This window comes from Syngnathus leptorhynchus, chromosome 13, assembly GCF_054491065.1.
Source record: "Syngnathus leptorhynchus isolate UIUO chromosome 13, UIUO_Slep, whole genome shotgun sequence".
Lineage (NCBI taxonomy): Eukaryota > Metazoa > Chordata > Actinopteri > Syngnathiformes > Syngnathidae > Syngnathus > Syngnathus leptorhynchus.
This window is the reverse complement of record NC_141207.1, coordinates 232,591-251,157: the sequence shown is the minus strand read 5'-3', so window position 1 is coordinate 251,157 and position 18,567 is coordinate 232,591. Positions and strand designations below refer to the sequence as shown.

The following is an 18,567-nucleotide window of genomic DNA, read 5'->3' as shown; positions in this document are numbered from 1 at the left end:
TTTTCTTTGCAAGAATACATTGTATGCGCCAGGGCCAGTTCTTTTGTGTAATAACAATTGAAACGATGATTTCATCCATTTTCATTCATCTCGGGTGTCGACGTCTCAGTGCCCTTTACCCTAAAGCTGCAGATGAATTTTGAAATGAGCCTGGAACCGTGATGAGAAGCAGGCTTTGCAACCTCAATCAACTTCCGGCTCGCGGGTTGAAGTAGCAGCTCCAGAGCAGTTAGTAAAATCCACCTTTGACCTCCGCCACCTCCAGAGCAGTTAGTAAAATCCACCTTTGACCTCCGCCACGTGGAGGTCCAGTCGTTGGCCCGCTGCACTCAGGTGGGCCCGCTGGCGTGTGAGGACCATCTCCACTTCCCGCAGCTGACGCTTTAGGTCCGCATGACACTGACATTGCCGGAAGGTCCGCTCCGCCTCGCCGGCTGACGACACATTGCGATATCAATCGTATTGGCTGGACCACCTGTCTGTCTTTCGAGTCCCCAGAAGGTACAAGCTGAGATTTATTTCAAATACAGAGATGATTTTTTCTGTGACTAAAAACGGAGACTTGTGATGTGGGGGGCATCTGAGGTCTGCCCAGCCCCCACCATCAAAATGCTTTCCTCTGCTGAATACGAGCAACGTTTTGTTACGCGTGACGATCGCAAACGCCAACGACCTCCGTGGCAATGGTAAAATGACAACATCCATGTCAAGTACAAGCGTGTGGCGAAGCCTCACCTTCTTGTTGATGTGGCAGCAGCGGCGGTTGGAGATGCTGCAGGACAGCAAAGACCAGGTCGTCAGCCTCGGCGCTGTTGATGTCCTCCAGGATGAGGTCCACGCTGGGTGGAGATGGTCGGCTGGGCAGGACCACACGCTTTTTGCTTTTCAAGCTTAGGTTCATCGTCGCGTTGACCAGGACGAGCAGGGTGACGAGCAGGGCGACGATCAGGGTGACGATCGGTCCGCCTGGACACGAGACACAACGACGTTCATTTGGTTCATGTTGGCGAGTTCAGTGTTGATGAGGATGATTTCCGTGAAGGCTTAATGCTGCGTCACACTTGACCGTCTCAATGCATCCGAGAGCAGCCAGCGCGCGCGCCTCCGGTTATGCGCCACATTGACTAGCTATCTTCTCTTCAAACGAGCGTGTGTGTTACCTTTTCTGTTGGCTTCGTGGAACTTGGCAGCTCGGATGACGTCACTGCGCGTTTTCTTCAATCAGATTCACTTATCCAGTTGAAAGTTTTCCCGTAAATAAGCATTAGTGCACGTTTGAGGCGAAGAGTCATTCTTACGCCATTTGGAAATATGCTACGTCGCCGAACATCTTTACTTGACTGTCACGATCATTTTGGCTTTGTTTAGCGCCACCTGTTGTCTTGGACGATTGATTCGTGATTGAATGGGTCATGAAACGTTCATTTATTTTTGCCATTTTTCAATATTTTTATTAATTAATTTCTTAGTAAGCAAACATTGCTCTGGCATTAGCGTCGACGCCCAAAAAGCCAATTCGGCTGAGTTTCTGCCATTGCTTGGCGGCTGTGTGTGACGTCATAACCACGCGCCGTTTGCTGAGCGGAAAGAAGGAGAAGCCGCCGCAATCATCATTTCTCTCGCCGCGGTCTCGCACTCTCCCGCGTCTGAAGCTTTCCCACAGTTGGTGAGACCAAAAAAAAAGCTCTAGTCTGATTTTTTTTTTTTTTTAGCTCGGCAGGCAGATGTCGACCGCGGACCAAATGCGCTCAATTGTCCGGTTAGCTGCTAGCTTTGCGCGTGGCCTTGCTGGATGGCTGACTTGTTTGCGTGGTCAATCACATTACAGTTCATATTCCAAGTAAAAATCATTTAACACGAACCCATCAGTATTCATCGTCCGCCACAACCCAAACATTCATCAAACACCGCCGGTCTCAAGAAGATCGACTCTTGTTTTCTGGCAGGTTTGAGTCCTATTAGACTAAGTTGCAATGATGCGTTTGATCGAGTTAGGTGTTCAACGACTAATTCAACGAGAGCAGCGTTTTTCAGCTTTTTAAGACGATGTCGGTGCTGACAGTCCCATTGTCCGGTGGAAAATACGATTCGTGAATATGTTAAATCGGTGGAAAATAATGCAGCCGTTTTTGGCCCACCTCGCAACTCAAATCTTGCGCAAGTGTAGAATTTCTCATAAACTGGAGTTTTAAACTGTAACTGATCGGAGCTTCGGACCTGGCCATTCGAAGGCCAGACGATTTAAAAGAAGACATTTTAAGGCCGGTCGATGTTTGACAGAAAAACAAGCGGAATTATAAAGCCACCTGTCTTATTACCCCTTTGTATTTACAATAAGAAAGATGAATTCCAGGCAGATCATTTGACTGTTTGCCAAGACTTCCAAGAATTAAAAAGAAAGCCACAAAGCATGAAGTGACAAATTTCTCCTTCTATTCCGGCCTTTCAACCCGATGTGCCTCTCTGACGGAGACAATTAGATGCGTATGACGAGGAGCGATATGATTCTCAGACCATTAGAGTTACCCGACTCTGTTGTCACGACAGCCCTTCTTGTCATGCGTTTGGCCAAATTGTGTGTTTGTTTTGTCGTTGGGTTAGCCGTGACTGTGCGTGCCGCCATGACGGACAACAAGCGTCTAGCCTTCTCCATCATCCGCTTCCTCCACGAGCAGCTGCAGTCGGGCAATCTGTCGTCCGGAGCCCAGGAGAGCTTGGAAGGTGAGCCGCCGGCCGGCCACGCGCTTGGCGGACGCCACCTTCTCACCTGCGTCCCCCTCCAGTGGCCGTCCAATGTTTGGAGACGGCCTTCGAAGTGTCCGCCGATGACCGGAGCCTCGACGTCCCGCTGGCGTTACCCGAGATCTTCGCCTCTGCCATTCACCGGACTTCAGTGAGAGCCGTCCGCCGCCGATACATTCCCGGGGGTTCTCTGAGTCCACGGGTGAAAATGACCGCGGCTTCTCGGATCGCGGGGCAATTTGATGGGATAGAGCAATCGCAGCAGTGCAAACAATCCCTTTGGGTTGGCACAATGGATAGAATAAAATGCCACGGCGCTCGCAACTCAGCGGCTGTCGCAAGATACAAAATGCGCGAGGTGAAGACACTGCGACAAACTCCACATTTGGGACACAAGGCTTGTCGAAATGAAAGATGTCTGCTCATGCGGGCCTGGCTCGAGACAGCCAGGCGTCAGTGAGTGTCACGTCTGAGGGGCTGCCTTTTCTGCTGTGTAACAGTCCCGGGAGAACAACAACGACGCCACTGTTGGCGAAGGGCGGCGTGACGAGGCCGAGCAACTCAAGGCGGACGGTGGGTATGCTCGCGCCGCTGCCCGCTTGACCCGTGTTGACGTGATCCCCCATGCAGGTAACAACCAAATGAAGGTGGACAACTATGCCGCCGCCGTGGAGTTTTATTCCAAAGCCATTGAGCTCAACCCGCACAGCGCCGTCTACTACTGCAACAGGTGCGTGCCTAGCCGGGGAGATCGCCAGTGACATCGGAGAACTTGACGCCGTGTTGGGTGACTTGCGCACAGAGCGGCGGCACTGAGCAAGCAGGGGAATTACGCGGGGGCGGTGCAGGACTGCGAGCGGGCCATCGGCATCGACCCAAACTACAGCAAAGCTTACGGCAGGATGGGGTGAGAAGCCCCGGCGCGACGTTCCGCGTTCCGTCTACCCGCTGAAATTGGGCCCGCCCATTTTCTGCCGGCTATGGGAGGCGGCAAAATCAATCGCGGCTGAGCGGCTTGCCGCCCGTTCTGGCATCGAGGCTCGGACCGGCCGTCACCGGTCCTGTCTTTTGCCGCTAATGAAAAGGACGTGTCCGAGCAAGCGTACGGCTTTGCAAAAGGAGGCGGCAAACATGGCGTCCCATCAGGGTGAGGTGGCAACCTGTGTCGCGTGCACGCAGGTTGGCGTTGGCGAGCCTCAACAAGCACTCCGAGGCGATCACTTTTTACAAGAAAGCTCTGGAACTTGACCCGGACAACGACACCTACAAGTCCAATCTGAAGATCGCAGAGGAAAAGATGGACGCCGCCAGTCCCGCAAACGTGATGCCCTCTCTCTGACACGCTTGTGGGGGTTTGGCCGCGTCTTACGTGTTTGTACGTGTGTTGTCAGATTGCGGGAATGGGCGGAGTGGACCTCGCCGGGCTGCTCAGTAATCCTGGTTTCATGAACATGGTGAGCAAGACCACGTTGGCTGAGCACGTTTCCACTGTCTGTCCCCCATCGTCGATCCCGTCCAAAGACGGATCCTGTGCGTTTCCCGCTGACGCCTCGAAACCCGACGGGTGACGTCGCGGCTTCTCCGAAGAACAGGCCCGTGTGCATGTTTTGCGCTACCTTCTCGTTCTGACTTGCCATTTGTTCTAGGCGTCGTCGCTGATGACCAACCCACAGGTCCAGCAGATGTAAGTGTGCGCGCATTTGGCTGTGTCTCTTGCCTCGGCTGATGGGCGTGTCTGGCTTTGGGGTCAGGATGTCTGGAATGATGTCGGGAGCGTACGGCGCAAGCGCGGGTGGCGGCGCGGCGGGAGGAGGCAGCGGAGTCCCGGGAGGAGCTCCGGGTCCGGCGCCAGGCGGAGATCTATCAGGACTCATCCAGGCGTACGTACACGCCGCTACTTTGTACCTTTTCATTTCAGTAGCGATGTGACGCAACGGCGGTCGATCAAAAAGTTGCGTCTTTATGGGTTGGACACGTGAACAGATTTTTCTCGATAGTACACTTTGCATTTGAAGTCAAAATGATAGAAATCAAAAAGAAATTCTAAATCCTAACCCAACAAAAACCTAGCCTTGCAATGGAGAGGAATTTGCCATCATTAATCTGTGCGGCCAACGTGCCTGGCCGGATGCGGTCGCCGCATTGGCCTCGACGTTTTGGACTAAGTGCCACTCCAAATCATGTCACCGTCCATGTCCAGAAAGACGTCTATGATGCTAACCAACGCACGTTTGTGTGTGCGCTTTGGTGGCTTTCAGCGGTCAGCAATTTGCTCAGCAGATGCAGCAGCAAAATCCAGAACTCATTGAGCAGCTCCGGAGTCAAATACGGAATCGCACGCCGAGCGCCGGGAACGAGGAGCAGCCTTGACGCCCGCATCCGGTAGCTCCGCCCATCCAAGAAAGCTTTTGGAGATAGAGGTGGGAGGAAGTCGTCACATGCGCCAAATTATCACCTCAGCGTGTGATTGGGAAGGACAGACGGTGGTCATGACATCTCCAGCAAAGCCATCGGCGGCCATTCGCTGCCACGTTGTCATTGAGCTCCTTTTCCTTCCTTCTCAAGCATTCCCAAATGGGCTTCTATGATTTGAGATACAGGCTCCCAAATGAAACCCTTTGTCATCGGCCGGAGAACACTGGGTCACTTTTCCAACCCACAAGCCCTCCGAAATCTGACCTTAGGCTCGCGAATGATTTTGACGCACAGCCTTTTTGCTTTTGTCCAAGCGCCAGCCAGCCAGTCTTGTTCGTTAAACATTTTGGACTGGCTTTTGATTTGGCATTTGCGTTCCATTCAACGGGGAAAGCAGTGCCTCGTCCGTTTTGCACCGAACTCAAATGGCCCACGTAAGCCTGACCATGTGACACCGGCCCTCCCACCTTTGCTTCCTCCGATGATGATGATGACCAAAGAGACGAGTGTGTGCGTGGTGTGTTCCAGGCAGGCCGCATAAGAGCAGAGGAGCCGGCCGGCGTTGACTTTTTCGCTGAGTTTGGGACGACTGTTGCGACGGAAAGGGAGTCAAATTGGTCAGCCGACGATTGGCGCATGAGAGGAGCCTTCACGCTTCCGCCTAGCACGCACGCCTCCTTAGGGAAGGCCCTCCCACATCCTGACCACCACGTTGTGTGTGTGTGTGTGTGTGTGTGTGCTGAGCCCAGTCATCCAGGCAGAACAATTAAATGGATTGATATATCTGCTCTTGGCTCAACATCCGTTATGCAATGATGACAAGTTTGCATTTGACATTTGATTTGCTCAGCTGACTTGATAGAACCTTATAGCTAAAGCTGCAACTAACCACTATTTTAGTCATCCTTTAATCGATTAGCCAAGAAAAACACAAGTTGACAGTGGGATAAATGCACAAAAAGAAATTTACACCTCTCAGGAAACTTTCAAGAGTCAAAGCACTATGTGAAAACGTTTTGCATTTCTGTCAAGTGAAAATGACATCAAGCTTGCTCAGGTATCAGTTGAAATTCTCGTGAGCAAAGCCGGCAAACAGTTGAACTGCGATTGGCTGGGACCTGAGCCTGGCCTGCCTAAAGCCTGATATTAAACCAAGGCAAGAGACTGTTTGGCAAAGGTTTAACCTAGCTTACTTTTGACCAGCCGTGATGAAAGGATGTGAGGGCAAACCTCTCGGCACAGCCGAGACCGAAGTTGGCCATCGCTGTCGTTCCGAGGTGGCGGCGCGCACCTGGAACACCTGACCGAAGAGGCCTTCAAAACAGAAGAGGCTTTCCCAGCCAACTCCAGAGACGCTGGAGCAATGGCTTCAGTTTTTAGCTTATCACCCAGAGAGACAACTCGGCCAGAGAGGGACGGTAACCGAGCCGCACCGATACCATATGGAGTTGGATTTGGTTCACAATTTGGGAAGCGCGCTATCTGCGGCAAAACCCACAGTCAATCATCTGTTAGTGTTCTTTTTTTTTTTTTTCTTCCGGTTTTAGGAAAAGACACCAAAACAAAATGAAACTTACACAGGTTGGTTGAGTTCAATCACAATTCTTGTTAAGAAAGCTCTGTTTTTAGGAAAGTACAGTTCGTGCGACCATGCTCAAGAGCAGAAAGTCTCCATTCAGAAAAGGCAACGTTCGTACATATCAGATCATGAAGTTCTAAAAACCTATGTCGTCACGTCACAGTTCATTTCCTTGTTTGAATGTCAAAGTTTGGGTTCTTGTGTCTGTGTCTCTCAGCTCCTTCTGATATCCGCAGCTTGGCTTTCTCCCATCACTTTGTAGTAATCACTTTGTAGTGTTGACTTCTGAATCCGAGCGGCCCAGGCTACGCGGAGGAAGGAGAGGATGTGAGCGTGGTACCTGAGGCTAAGCCTCTTTGCCCCGCTAAATCGGCGTCGACTTAATCCTCCCGCAGGAGAAGCTGCCGAGCCGTCGCTCGCCGTTTTCCAGCGACAGTCATGGACGAGCTTCTACTGGCCGGCGGAGGCGGCGGCGAGGAAGAGGACGTTCGCTCGGAACGCTCGTCCTGCGCCAACGGGGATGAAGGGGGAACAGCGGAGCGTCTCAAGTCTTTCCTCTGCGCCGCTGCCACCACCCGTGACGTCCGCCTGGCGCTGCGCAACTTTGCCAAGAGGAACGGCCTCCTGACCCTGTCGGTGGCGGCCGTGCTGACTGGCTGCGCGCTGGGATTTGTGCTGAGGGCCACGCAGCTCTCCATGCAGGTACCCGCCGCCACCAATACGCAAAGCCTTAGCTCCAAACCATTGGTGCCATAGCGGCAGAGAGCACATTTGATCTTTTACCCCAAGAACTTTGACATTTCAGCGTTGGCACCAGATGGGACTTGACTATCAAGCTGTCACGTATGTAACGAATACAAAAACTGTTGCGTTTTTACATCAGCTTCTCAGAAGACAGGTCAAAAGTAGCACTGCACACCAACGGCCGGTGCAAACAGAGGCAAAAGCCGCAGCGTTGACCAGGAGCTTCATTAGTGAGCCACTCGGTGCTCACGGGTGTTCTTTTTTGTTTTGCACGGCAGGCCAAGATCTACTTCTCTTTTCCTGGCGAACTTCTCATGAGGATGCTGAAGATGCTCATCCTGCCGCTCATCACCTCCAGGTAGGACTGACCTCCCGTGCCTGGGCCATTGCAGGTCACTAGAAGAACTCCAGCCAAAACTGAAAACAACATAACATTTGAGTCAAAACAAGAATGCTCTTGAAGAAAACTAACTACAACAAACATTTGAGACATTGTGTTTTCTACGGAAGAGGATTCGGGCCAGTGAAGAAAAAAAAACCCAGGGATGACAGGATTCTGACATTTTTTTTCGCAGAATTCTGATTCTAAAGTCGGAATTCTGACTTTATTCTCAAAAGTTCTCAAAAGGACAATCCAGTAAGAAAGCAAAATTGGATGCATGCTTGATGTGCTTAGCTTGATGTCGGGCCTCTCGTCGATGGAGTCTCGCGCGTGCTGCCGCATGGGCGTGCTGACGGTGACCTACTACCTGTGGACCACATTCACGGCGGTGGTGGTGGGCATCGTGCTGGTGGTCATCATCAAGCCGGGCGCTGGCACCGACATGGAGAGCAACCGGCTGGGGGGCGGGCCCGTCATGACCTCGGCCGACGCTCTCCTTGACCTCATCAGGTGGGTCTGCCCTGACCGCCGACATCCGCCCGCACGTCCTAAGATGTTCCGTTGGCATACAAACACACGGACTCTACACTCACGTGAATCCAATTAGCTCCGAGGCTAACGGAGCTATATTTAGTCATCTGCTTAGCTTTGAGCGCCAGCTTAGCTTTGAGCGGCGCCGATCACCGACGTGTGCCGCTCGGCTGCTCCGCCCACAGGAACATGGTCCCATCAAATCTGATCGAAGCAACCTTCCAGCAGGTCAGCGTGACCGGCGCCGCCCATTGTCGCGCCTGTCGCTGCCCCTCGCTCGCCCTCACGCTTGCCGTGTGCCTCCTTCAGTACAAGACAGACCTGGTGCCCATTCTGAAGGTGCCCGCCCGGACAGTGACACCCAACTTTGTGTACGTGCTGCCTGCCGCCGAGGGCCGAACAGTAGTGCTGGAGCTGACGCCGCCGCCCCAAGTGATGTACAAGACCAGCCCGGGAAGCAGCCAGCAGATGAACGTGCTTGGCATCGTCATCTTCTCGGCTACCATGGGTGAGTGGCGTCGAGGCACTCTTCAATACGCTTTGCCCGCCATGTTATGAGGCGGGTCACTTTGCAAATGTGGGTGCGGTGCGGTGCCAGGCTTGCTGCTGGGCAGGATGGGCGAGCGCGGCGCGCCGCTGGTCAACGTATGTCAGTGCATCAACGAGTGTGTCATGAAGATCATCAACGCCGCTGTGTGGTGAGTCCAAAGGCTAGCATCCACAGATAATAAATCACCCGATGCCCGTCCAAAGATAATGGCCTGACGCTCGCCGCTGCCTTCCTTTGCAGGTACTTCCCATTCGGAATCATCTTCTTGGTGGCTGGCAAGATCCTGGACATGCAGGACCCCAGCACTTTGGGCCGCAAGTTGGGCTGGTACGGCGTCACCGTGCTGGCCGGCCTCTTTGTGCACGGCCTGCTGCTGCTGCCCCTCTTCTACTTCCTGCTGACTCGGAAGAACCCGTTCACCTTCATCCGCGGCCTGCTGCAGGCCTTGGTCATCGCCCTGGCCACCTCGTCCAGGTCAGTGGGGAAGGGGCCCATTGTCATGCTTCAAAGTCCAGCCGGGTTGCCGAGTTCCTGGAGTGTCTTTTTGCCACCGTTGACCGTGAGGCGTGCGCGCAGCTCGGCCACGCTCCCCATCACCATGAAGTGTCTCCTGGAGAAGTGCCACGTGGACCGGCAGATCGCCCGCTTCGTGCTGCCCGTGGGCGCCACCATCAACATGGACGGCACGGCGCTCTACGAGGCGGTGGCCGCCATCTTCATCGCGCAGGTCAACGACTACGAGCTGGACTTTGGCCAGCTGGTCACCATCAGGTGAGGCCCGTCGCCGCGACCTGTGTCGGCACGCTTGACTGTGTTTGCGCGTGTGCGCTGCGCCCACCAGCATCACTGCCACAGCCGCCAGCATCGGCGCGGCCGGCATCCCGCAGGCAGGCCTGGTTACCATGGTGATCGTGCTCACCTCTGTGGGCCTGCCCCCTGACGACATCACGCTCATTGTGGCCATCGATTGGATCCTGTAGGTCATCAGTGGACCCTCTGTGTCATTCCGTACGCGTGCATATTCTCGTCTCCCTTCGGTAACATGTGGGCGACGTGCCGTGGCGTCTGCCGCTCGTGTGACGTGTGCGTGCGTGCGTGCGTGCGTGCGTGCGTGGGTGGGCATGCAGGGACCGATTTCGCACCATGATCAACGTGTTGGGCGACGCGCTGGCGGCGGGCATCATCGCACACCTGTGTCGCAAGGACTTCCCCCTCAGCGGCGAAGGAAAGGTACGCACACAATTTCCACTCAATTGCCAGAAGGTGTCTGGCAAAACCTTTATGAGTTCCACATTTCAACCCAAAGAACAAACACACGCCAAACCAAGCCACCACCTATTGCAAATTTTTTGGGAATGTACAATATTCTATTTTCCTAATTGAACCCCCCCCAACACACGCACACACACACACACACACACGCACTTGACGAGGAATGATGAAAGATCCATCTGGAAAAATGAATTTGCTAGACGGCTAATGCCAAACGGCCGGCTCTTTTTCCTCAGAGCGTACCGTCGTACGGCACACACGAGTGCGGCAACGGCGCCCAGCGCGTGGACGTGCCTTTGACACACGTGCACACGCACCAAGACAACGACGCGGCGTTTGAGAGGCACGCGCACACAGTCTACTACAACATCTGCCAGGTGTGAGTGCCAACACAGTTAGCCGCTGTTACCACGGCGACAAGAACATCCCAACCACCTCCGTGTGGCCCGAGCAATTTTCTGGGTGTTTGCGCATGCGCGGGTTTAGCCGCTGGCCGCGCAAGAGGGTCGCGTCGCTTCTGACCGCCATTGTTAGCGGCAGTGGCCAGGGCGCACATCTCTTGGGGCCCATTCTCGAGCTTTGGCGCCTTACTTCCCATTTCCGTGTCAAGGTGGAATTGAACCCACACCCTTCTAACTGCGAGGCGGACGTGCTACCCAGTGCGCCACAGAGCCGCCCAGTAACTCAAATTGAAATTAAAAAACATTTTTGTTCATGAAGGAAAAAAAACCGGTTCTTAAAATGTAAAACTAACTGACACGTTTTACGTTCACAAAAGTAATATTAATCGTAGAGAAAATTGAGTCGTTAATACATGAACTTGGGCAAAACTCAAACTAATAAAAAACAACTCAGCCCCCCTGAAAACGAACTAAATGTAAATCTCCAAATGAAAACATTCCATTACTATATCGCCCTGCCCCAATTAAAACCCAAAGTGGTGCACAAAATCCAAACGACCTAAAATGACAATGTGTGCAGCTTTGCATTTGCTGCATTTGTAAAATGACAATTGGCCAATTTGAAGCAGGCAGGCAGGCAGGCAGGCAGGCAGGCCCGGTCTGTGCTCTTGCGCTTTGTCTGCCTTAATGTGGGGGTCTTCCGTCTGCCAAGTTTTCTACACATTTTTAAATGACTGTTCTGATGATGCTGTATGACATTAAACTATTTTGTAACACGCTTTGGCAACGTTTCTTCTTGATTTGGACGTTTCCTCCGCAGTTTTGCAGCTGTCGTCGACAAAAGGCGATAACGCCCTTAGTGGCATTTAGCCTGTAGGGGGCGCTCAAAGGTGAATGATAACCCAAAGTTGACCTCCAGGAGGTCACCGCCTATCAAGCTGCAAAGATGAATGTTGTGCTTTTGTCCGAGTAAAAGACCTAAGACCATCGAGATGCCGCGAGAATGCCAGTGTTGTCAAAACAAAGCTCTTCCCCTTGGTTCCTTGGGACAAAGGTCAAGGTAGCAAAAGCATTACTTTGTACTTTACTTTGCCTGAATTTTCAGCTTTCTCTTTATTTTGAATTTTCCTCAGCGCTTCTATGTATTACGGGATGCAGCAAAGCTGGGTGGGTTACTTCATTCTGGCCGTGTGTGTGTGTGTGTGTGTGTGTGTGTGTGTGTGTTATCTGAATGCAGCTGGTGCGCCATGTCATTACTCGTCAAAGTCAGCGAAGGCGGGAAACCACATGTGGTCTTTTTTCTGCGACGAAGCAATCCTGCTCGCTGACATCACCTTGCGCCGGCCAACTTTGTTGATCCAGCACACCTGAGCCCACGCCAGCGACATCGTGCAGGTCTGAGAATGCACACACACCAAAGTATTGTAGTGAATTGTCTTCGGGAACATGCTGTGGAAGGTGGCTGGCTCAGAGAAGGAAAAACTTTGGTGACACACGGCTGATTGGGAAAATAATTGATTCAACCAATGTCAGACTGAAGTGCCTCACTTCAAATATTTCTTAAGCATTCTTTCTTAAATTTCTTTCAGGCATCTTGCTAATATGTTAAAAAATACGGTGAAATCGTTGATTTGTACTTTTTATTGCTGCGCATGATTTTTGTTTGGCACTCCACCCTTGATGTATGCATGCCCAAGTAAGTCAAAAGCCCCACCCGATGTCTCTTACCTGAAGAAGCAGCAGCCCTCCGGCGAGGCCGCCCACCATCCTGGCGTTTTGCTTTAGCCACCGAGCAATCTTGTCCAAACATCCGTCCAGGAAGACGGCCCCCTGGGCCAGCGAGCGCTCCTGCCGCTGGGTCCCAAAGCCGCACATGGTGTTCAGCACCAACTGCTGAGGACACACAGAGACCTTTCAGAAGATCGGGCTTGAGAAGCAGCCCTGAGAAACTGTTCAAAGGACCGGGCCCGAGGACCCATGGGGACCGGCTCTAAGAATTTCCGTACGAGACCCTCCCTTTTGGAAAGTGGAAACACGAGCACTCTCTCATGCTATCTGCCCACCCTGGCCCGTTTCTTTCTTCGCCTTTCTCCGCTTGACTCCCCCCCGTCCCCACCTCGACCGATCCTCCGCTTTCACTTCACTCCAGCCAGCCGTGTCCTCATTTAGGTCTACTTTCTGGGACGGAGTGACAAACGAGGGAGTGAGCGAGCAATTGAGTGAGTGACCTGGTTGCTGGGGGCCATGCAACAGGAGAAGGGAACGCCGCAGGCCTCCACGCTGGGATTGGCGTCGGAGCATTCAAAGTAGACATTCCTGGACCAGTCCTGGTAGCCCTCCACACCGCAGCAGTGGAACTGAACGCACAGATGGCTGTGTGAAACCACGCTCTGCCCCCGTGGCCCGCCTTAAGTGCTCGTACCTTCTTTTGGACAAAGTCGATGGCGTTCTCCAAGTCGCGATCCTCCCGATAGCCGACGACGCTAGTTATCATCAGCCGCTCCGTCCGTTCCATCACCTCCACGGCAAAATTCTTGTCACGTCACCAAGGAAAGCATTCATCCGCACTCATAAGGCGTCCGTCCGTCCTACCACGTCAGTGAAGAGATAGGCCGCGACTCCCACTGTCAGCTGCAGGAGGAGCAACAGCGCCAGGATGCACGCAAACTACAGGAAGAGAGGATGTAACAACCACACCAAGTCCTCTGAGGTGTAATGTCATACCGTCTTGAGCAGGCAGGTGATGTTGCGCAGAGCTCCCAAGCATCCCAGGAAGGTGATGAAGAAGGTCAGGGAACCAATGGCCATCATGAGCAGAGCAGGGTCCAATGTCAGGGTATCCACCACATCTGCAACGTCACACTCATTTGGACGGCAAGATGGGACACGGGCGGCGTGGCGTAATGACCCAGCTCAAAAGATGCCGTCCAAAATTCCAAAATACATCATTCTGTCTTTCAACGCACACAATTTGGCGTGGACAAAAAGAAGCGCAATGAGGAAGTGGCCACTTGTTCTCAATGCACGTTGCTTAGTTGGCCTTTGAGTGTCACCAACGCACTCTCAAATTTGCCGCTGACTTCCGCAAGGTCGCCGGCAAGTTGGACTCGTAAATGTGAACCGCTTTGAGGTTAGAACAGGAAATGTAAGTCGCTCACGTATGCCCGTGTGGCGGTCGAGTGACGTGTGCGGACGCTCTGACCTTTCTCCTTGGCCACCTTGGCGTAGATTCCCACCGCAATAAGGACGGCGCTCAACACCTGAACAATAGCACAACCTTACCGGATGACCTTTGTCATCACGGCGACAGTACAGACGGAATATCGGATTTCTTCAAAACGGCCGCTCGGTAGATGAGACTTAAAATAGGACCGACGAGGCGTCCTCTTTCAAATGTGGATGAAAATGGCAAATGGCTCAGAGTCCGTAGACCCAGGATCGCTCATCCCGCCTATCGGAAGTGCTGGAAAGGGTGGCAAGCCCGTGTCTCCAACGGGCCAGCGTAGCCTCATTCACGTCGCCTTGCGGGGAGGGCTTTACGTGCCATTCATATTTACCAGCTCTTTTGTGATTAGGAGCAAACTAAAGCGACTTGAACTGACTCCGAGACGTCTGTCCAGTTGCGGACACAATTTGTCTCCGAGATGTGCTGGAAATGTGAAAAAAGACATTGTACGCTCCGCCCCGGGGAGGAAGGAAGACTTTTTAAGTGCAGTGTGACAAATAGAAGAAAAGCTGCATTGTACTTACCCAGAAGACGTAGCAGAGGATAAACAGCAAGTACTTGACGGCACGGTATCCTCTCATGGCGGCGGCGGCGGTGGTGGATGAGGTTGAGGTGGGGAGGGAGGGAGGCCCCTTCTGAGGGCGCTACCAAAGGAGCGTGTGGTGGCCTGTGCTGCATTCCTGCTCACGAGACGCCCGTACTGGCTGGGAGGGAGCAAGCCACTTTGGAGTTTTGGGACGGTGACAATTTATCATGAAAGTCATGCCCTATCTTTTCAGGTGTAATGACAGCCGAGCCGACGCAGGTGTTTTGAAGCAAAGCTCAACAAGTGACAGCACACACACAACGTTCCTAACCCAACGTGCCTAAAAACCTGATGAACAGAGGAGAAGGAGAGGAAAGACGAGAGAGCAAGGAAATGTGAAACATGCTAATCATTAGCCTGTCAATGTGTGTTGGCAAGAATCTATGGGTTTTTGCTCTTCATAGTCAACAAGACCGTGTTCTGATCAACTTCAGCTGAGAGTGACAAAGCTTCTGGCTCACTATGGCAACATGTGACATCATCTTTCATTTGGCCCAATGAAGTGACCTGCTTTGATCGCATCAGACTTAACCCTGCCCCACCCCTTGGCGTGCGTGCGGCAGGTTCTTTTCATCCTCTGTCGAAGACATAGAGGACAACGAAGACATGGGCCTTCTCAGCTTCCTTTCTGCGGCCAAAGAACGAGCCGAGAGGTTTCTCAACGAAAAGAACGTCGTCGCTGACTTCCTGGGGAAGGTCGAGGAGAAGACGGGAGTGAAGAAGAAGATCCTTGCGGCCGGTACGCTCCATCCAGTGCATGTGCGAATGAATCTGCGTGTTACAAGAGGATTGCCTTAATCTGTCAAAGACGAAGCCACGTGGCGCTGCGCGTGTGCTAAGTGTGGCGGAGTTACCATGAGCCAGCTAATTAGGTGCGCGTGTGCTAATGAACATCACAAGCAGAGTTTGGCTCAGTGGCAAAGAACAAAATCGATACGCCAGCGTGGCGCCCGTGTCGGTGCCATGTAGCCTTTGGATGCAACAGACAGGACACTGAAAAGAAGTGCTCACATGCTCATTTGATAACCACTTTCCATTTGGGGCCTGTCAACGTCCAAATGTGGAATCAACACGGCTGTCCGGCCGGGCACACAGGACGCGCTGAACTTTTGCGTCTGCCGGCTTTGATATCGTCGCCTGCCTGATAGACCTTGTGGAAATGAGCCGCTGTCCTGCGCCTTTCCCTCCCTCAGGTGCGGTGTCAGTGACGGGCTTATACCTGGTCTACGGTTACGGCGCTGCCCTGCTCTGCAACTTGATCGGTTTTGTCTACCCGGCGTACTACTCGTGAGTCCCTCGGAGATCCGCCGTTTGGAATAGACTAGAACACTTGACAAAGTGCATACTCCGTATCCTCGGAGTCCAGCTGAGGACTTTGCGTGCGAGTCCAAACGGCTTCTACCGGTGGGGGAAGTCCGTCCATGATATTTGTGTGTTCAGAGTCAAAGCCATCGAGAGTCCGAGCAAAGAAGACGACACAAAATGGCTGACCTACTGGGTGGTCTATGGAGTCTTCAGTCTGGGCGAGTTCTTCTCTGACATTTTCCTCTACTGGTTTCCCTTCTACTACGCCTTTAAGGTAAACAACCTCCCAGCCTCCTTCGCCACGCCTCGCCACACCCTTCTCCCGGTCTCATGCCTTGGCCGCAGTGTTTGTTCCTGTTGTGGTGCATGCTCCCCGTGGCCTGGAACGGATCCCGGGTTCTCTACGACCGCGTAGTCCGACCCATTTTCCTCCGTCACGAAGCCACCGTGGACAACATGGTCAGCGACCTCAGTGGGAAGGCCATGAGCGCAGCAGAGAACCTCACCAGGGAAGGTACCACGCGGGTCCACTCCCACCTAAAGCCTAAACCTGTCGGTCCATTCGGGTCTAGACCGACCAAGTCATTCCAGACCAGACCAAAGCATTTGCACTTCAAGCAAGGAGCCACACGATGAAATATGGCTGCGTAGATCAGCCGAGGGAAGTTCACAAAAGCCCATGAAACTTGCCGCCGGTTAAGACCACAGTGTACCGGCAGTGCCTTTTTACATCCATTGGGGCAGGTCTAAATCGGCACAGAGCAGACCTGCGTGAAGCAAAATTGAAGGAAAGTAGTCTGTTTCCTTTGTGCTTCCTTTGTGCTGGTTTGTGCCGTCAAATTTTGGGTTTGTGCGACAACGATTTTCGAGTTATAAAAGATTCTTTTATAGGTCATCCAGAGTTCACCCAGCCCCTATCTGCTCAAAATGAACCGGGCAGTCCACATTGGCTCCACGTCCTGCTGTGCTCTCTTCACAGTTTTGTCCACCCTGGTGAAAAACAAAGCCTTGGTGTCGCCCGAAGCGAAAAGTCTGCCAAGTGCGTCCGTGGAAAGTTCCGTGAGAAGAAAACACACATCTCCTCTGAGCAAAGAGCAAGAGGTGCGTACTGTCAAAGTCAAACCCTCCAAAAAGACTCCTCTTTGTTCTTTCATCATATCATCCAACCCCCTTTAGCCTTTCCTGGGTTAACAAGCAGGTAAGAGTAGTTAGCATGCTAGCATGTCACTCTAGTTCCTGCCCCTTCCTCGCATTTCACACCACACCCACACCCTTTTCATCATATCTCACCCCAAGTCTTTTAGCTGGCAATGGTCTTTTGCAATTTAACAATCACAAAGCCATCTATCCTTGCTGTGTGTTAGCATTTGATTTTCAAAATGTAGGTACCGTATTTCCCGGACTATAAGGCGCACCTAAAAACCTCAAATTTCCTCAAAGGCCGATAGTGCGCCTTATAGACCGGTGTGCCTTATATATGGACCAAATTCCTCAATTTAAACTGTCCCGAAGCATTGTGTCATGAAATCAATCATAAGTGGCCCGCTGAAGACTGTGAATCATGAATGAAAAAGACTATGGATCATTATTTTGTGATTATAAAGTAATCTTTTTGCGTCTGAAGTTGAAATAAAAAAGATAAAATGGACAATGATTTGATTTGGATGAAAAATCTGACACGATCCCTTGACGTGATGATATCTATCTATCGTGGGATAGTGGGTAACGCAATTTCGATCTCTTTGTGTGTCTTGCCATGTGAAGTGATTGACAATAAAGCTGACTTTGACTTTGATGCATTAATGGTGCGCCTTATAGTCCCGTGCGCTTTATATAAGGACACGGTTTTAAAATGGGCCATTCGTTGAAGGCGCGCCTTATAGTCCGAAAAATACGGTACTTGGACACACGTTACAAATCAATTGCCTTTTTGTTTTTTGCCAACGAAAAGACTTTCACTTGTTGTTCTCTGTTAGAGCATATGAAATTGGAACACTGTATTGTTCATTGCCTTCAGCTCGTTTCCTGAGCGCCGAGAGAAGGTGGGGCCTGGTCCGATCCGTAGGAGAAGGAGTGCCACGTTGGAGTTTTTTTTTTCTTCCTGCTGTTGTCTTTCTTGCTTCTAGCAAATCAATCAATCTTGAAAATGTTCCTTATCCCTGAAATCAATCAAATTCACTTTATTCGTATTCATAGAAGCTGATGAAATGGTGACCCATTTTCTTCTTGACCCAGTTTTGTGACCCTACAGACCCTTCTCACCCAGGTTACAGTCTGTTTGAACTACTCCCCTCCGGACGGCGATACAGAGCTCTGTACGCTAAAACCAGCAGACACAGAGACAGCTTCTTCCTCCAGGTTGTTGCTCTGATGAACTCACACCACTCTTAGAGTCTCAGAGTCATTGCTGTGCTATAACATCCTGCTCTCCACACCTTTTTGGATTGTCTACACTGTTTGCACTATGTGTATTCTCTGCATCCATTGCAGCCTGGTCATCCTGGAAGAGGGACCCTCCCATCTGTGGTCTCTTCTCAAGGTTTGAGTTATTCCTTGCCCTCATGGGAGTTTAAGATCCGGGGATGGCTGAGAATATATAGTCATTTGTCATTTTCACATGTCCTGAATGTTGTTAGTCACCTAAATGTTGAACAGAGACTGTGATGTAACCAAGTCAAATTCCTTGTTTGGCACGCTCAAACATGGCGAATCAATTCTTGAATAAACGAATCAAGTGTCTCATACGCTCGACTACGATTTGTATAGCGGATGATTTGTAATTTGAGTCCATGTGCCTCATAAAGCATGCTATATTTATTTGAACTCAACACGCG

The 18,567-nt window shown here is 51.9% G+C and overlaps 5 protein-coding genes across 15 annotated transcripts; 3 read left to right on the top strand and 2 right to left on the bottom strand.

Annotated features, from left to right (window-relative positions):
- Positions 1 to 88: 88 nt before the first annotated feature.
- Positions 89 to 1,579, bottom strand: c13h19orf25 (chromosome 13 C19orf25 homolog). 2 transcript variants are annotated; one of them, XM_085929061.1, is made up of 4 exons: positions 1,161 to 1,579; positions 736 to 966; positions 301 to 434; positions 89 to 259 (listed from the first exon to the last, which is right to left on the bottom strand). In XM_085929061.1, the coding sequence occupies exons 2-4, from the start codon at positions 899 to 901 to the stop codon at positions 230 to 232; spliced, it is 330 nt and encodes a 109-aa protein (XP_085785187.1). In that variant the 5' UTR covers positions 902 to 966; positions 1,161 to 1,579; the 3' UTR covers positions 89 to 229. The 2 variants fall into 2 exon arrangements, with proteins under 2 accessions (XP_085785187.1, XP_085785186.1); XM_085929060.1 differs by having other exon boundaries at positions 125 to 434; positions 1,161 to 1,575.
- sgta (small glutamine rich tetratricopeptide repeat co-chaperone alpha) lies at positions 1,101 to 5,944 on the top strand. Of its 2 annotated transcripts, none has more exons than XM_085929057.1 (12): positions 1,101 to 1,666; positions 2,602 to 2,721; positions 2,784 to 2,893; positions 3,243 to 3,315; positions 3,373 to 3,472; positions 3,545 to 3,649; positions 3,922 to 4,063; positions 4,134 to 4,196; positions 4,389 to 4,426; positions 4,494 to 4,622; positions 5,001 to 5,124; positions 5,686 to 5,944. In XM_085929057.1, the coding sequence occupies exons 2-11, from the start codon at positions 2,622 to 2,624 to the stop codon at positions 5,110 to 5,112; spliced, it is 972 nt and encodes a 323-aa protein (XP_085785183.1). In that variant the 5' UTR covers positions 1,101 to 1,666; positions 2,602 to 2,621; the 3' UTR covers positions 5,113 to 5,124; positions 5,686 to 5,944. The 2 variants fall into 2 exon arrangements, with proteins under 2 accessions (XP_085785183.1, XP_085785184.1); XM_085929058.1 differs by lacking the exon at positions 1,101 to 1,666 and adding an exon at positions 1,720 to 1,942.
- A 151-nt stretch (positions 5,945 to 6,095) lies between these two features.
- Positions 6,096 to 11,384, top strand: LOC147046699 (excitatory amino acid transporter 5-like). Of its 2 annotated transcripts, XM_085929047.1 has the most exons (11): positions 6,096 to 7,438; positions 7,759 to 7,838; positions 8,157 to 8,372; positions 8,579 to 8,621; positions 8,703 to 8,901; positions 8,992 to 9,091; positions 9,184 to 9,417; positions 9,520 to 9,714; positions 9,785 to 9,919; positions 10,071 to 10,173; positions 10,452 to 11,384. In XM_085929047.1, the coding sequence occupies exons 1-11, from the start codon at positions 7,175 to 7,177 to the stop codon at positions 10,596 to 10,598; spliced, it is 1,716 nt and encodes a 571-aa protein (XP_085785173.1). In that variant the 5' UTR covers positions 6,096 to 7,174; the 3' UTR covers positions 10,599 to 11,384. The 2 variants fall into 2 exon arrangements, with proteins under 2 accessions (XP_085785173.1, XP_085785172.1); XM_085929046.1 differs by lacking the exon at positions 10,452 to 11,384 and having other exon boundaries at positions 10,071 to 10,370.
- Positions 7,837 to 15,432, bottom strand: LOC147046698 (tetraspanin-33). Of its 8 annotated transcripts, none has more exons than XM_085929051.1 (9): positions 14,367 to 15,384; positions 13,775 to 13,876; positions 13,341 to 13,465; positions 13,209 to 13,283; positions 13,039 to 13,134; positions 12,845 to 12,973; positions 12,345 to 12,509; positions 11,951 to 12,013; positions 7,837 to 7,897 (listed from the first exon to the last, which is right to left on the bottom strand). In XM_085929051.1, exons 1-9 carry the CDS (start codon positions 14,518 to 14,520, stop codon positions 7,877 to 7,879), a joined length of 930 nt encoding a protein of 309 aa, XP_085785177.1. In that variant the 5' UTR covers positions 14,521 to 15,384; the 3' UTR covers positions 7,837 to 7,876. The 8 variants fall into 8 exon arrangements, with proteins under 8 accessions (XP_085785177.1, XP_085785174.1, XP_085785175.1 ...); XM_085929048.1 differs by lacking the exon at positions 7,837 to 7,897 and having other exon boundaries at positions 10,078 to 12,013; positions 14,367 to 15,199; positions 15,283 to 15,432; XM_085929049.1 differs by lacking the exon at positions 7,837 to 7,897 and having other exon boundaries at positions 10,078 to 12,013; positions 12,345 to 12,506.
- Positions 14,979 to 18,467, top strand: reep6 (receptor accessory protein 6). The gene is made up of 6 exons (XM_085929059.1): positions 14,979 to 15,167; positions 15,622 to 15,715; positions 15,869 to 16,007; positions 16,079 to 16,247; positions 16,713 to 16,834; positions 17,751 to 18,467. Exons 1-6 carry the CDS (start codon positions 15,035 to 15,037, stop codon positions 17,760 to 17,762), a joined length of 669 nt encoding a protein of 222 aa, XP_085785185.1. The 5' UTR covers positions 14,979 to 15,034; the 3' UTR covers positions 17,763 to 18,467.
- The last annotated feature ends 100 nt before the right edge of the window (positions 18,468 to 18,567 follow it).

What these genes read in the sequence shown, in the direction of transcription:
- c13h19orf25 (XM_085929061.1), bottom strand. Translation starts at nt 901, where the DNA reads ATGAACCTAAGCTTGAAAAGCAAAAAGCGTGTGGTCCTGCCCAGCCGA. An exon ending in GCTGCCACATCAACAAGAAG is followed by an intron (nt 435 to 735) that starts GTGAGGCTTCGC and finishes ATGTGTCGTCAG; the next exon opens with CCGGCGAGGCGGAGCGGACC. An exon ending in GCCAACGACTGGACCTCCAC is followed by an intron (nt 260 to 300) that starts GTGGCGGAGGTC and finishes ACTGCTCTGGAG; the next exon opens with GTGGCGGAGGTCAAAGGTGG.
- sgta (XM_085929057.1), top strand. Translation starts at nt 2,622, where the DNA reads ATGACGGACAACAAGCGTCTAGCCTTCTCCATCATCCGCTTCCTCCAC. An exon ending in AGCCCAGGAGAGCTTGGAAG is followed by an intron (nt 2,722 to 2,783) that starts GTGAGCCGCCGG and finishes GTCCCCCTCCAG; the next exon opens with TGGCCGTCCAATGTTTGGAG. An exon ending in AACCCACAGGTCCAGCAGAT is followed by an intron (nt 4,427 to 4,493) that starts GTAAGTGTGCGC and finishes CTTTGGGGTCAG; the next exon opens with GATGTCTGGAATGATGTCGG.
- LOC147046699 (XM_085929046.1), top strand. Translation starts at nt 7,175, where the DNA reads ATGGACGAGCTTCTACTGGCCGGCGGAGGCGGCGGCGAGGAAGAGGAC. An exon ending in GCTCTCCTTGACCTCATCAG is followed by an intron (nt 8,373 to 8,578) that starts GTGGGTCTGCCC and finishes CTCCGCCCACAG; the next exon opens with GAACATGGTCCCATCAAATC. An exon ending in CATCTTCTCGGCTACCATGG is followed by an intron (nt 8,902 to 8,991) that starts GTGAGTGGCGTC and finishes GTGCGGTGCCAG; the next exon opens with GCTTGCTGCTGGGCAGGATG.
- LOC147046698 (XM_085929048.1), bottom strand. Translation starts at nt 14,520, where the DNA reads ATGCAGCACAGGCCACCACACGCTCCTTTGGTAGCGCCCTCAGAAGGG. An exon ending in TCACCTGCCTGCTCAAGACG is followed by an intron (nt 13,284 to 13,340) that starts GTATGACATTAC and finishes CTCTTCCTGTAG; the next exon opens with TTTGCGTGCATCCTGGCGCT. An exon ending in TCGACTTTGTCCAAAAGAAG is followed by an intron (nt 12,974 to 13,038) that starts GTACGAGCACTT and finishes CTGTGCGTTCAG; the next exon opens with TTCCACTGCTGCGGTGTGGA.
- reep6 (XM_085929059.1), top strand. Translation starts at nt 15,035, where the DNA reads ATGGGCCTTCTCAGCTTCCTTTCTGCGGCCAAAGAACGAGCCGAGAGG. An exon ending in CCTTCTACTACGCCTTTAAG is followed by an intron (nt 16,008 to 16,078) that starts GTAAACAACCTC and finishes CCTTGGCCGCAG; the next exon opens with TGTTTGTTCCTGTTGTGGTG. An exon ending in AGAGAACCTCACCAGGGAAG is followed by an intron (nt 16,248 to 16,712) that starts GTACCACGCGGG and finishes CTCTCTTCACAG; the next exon opens with TTTTGTCCACCCTGGTGAAA.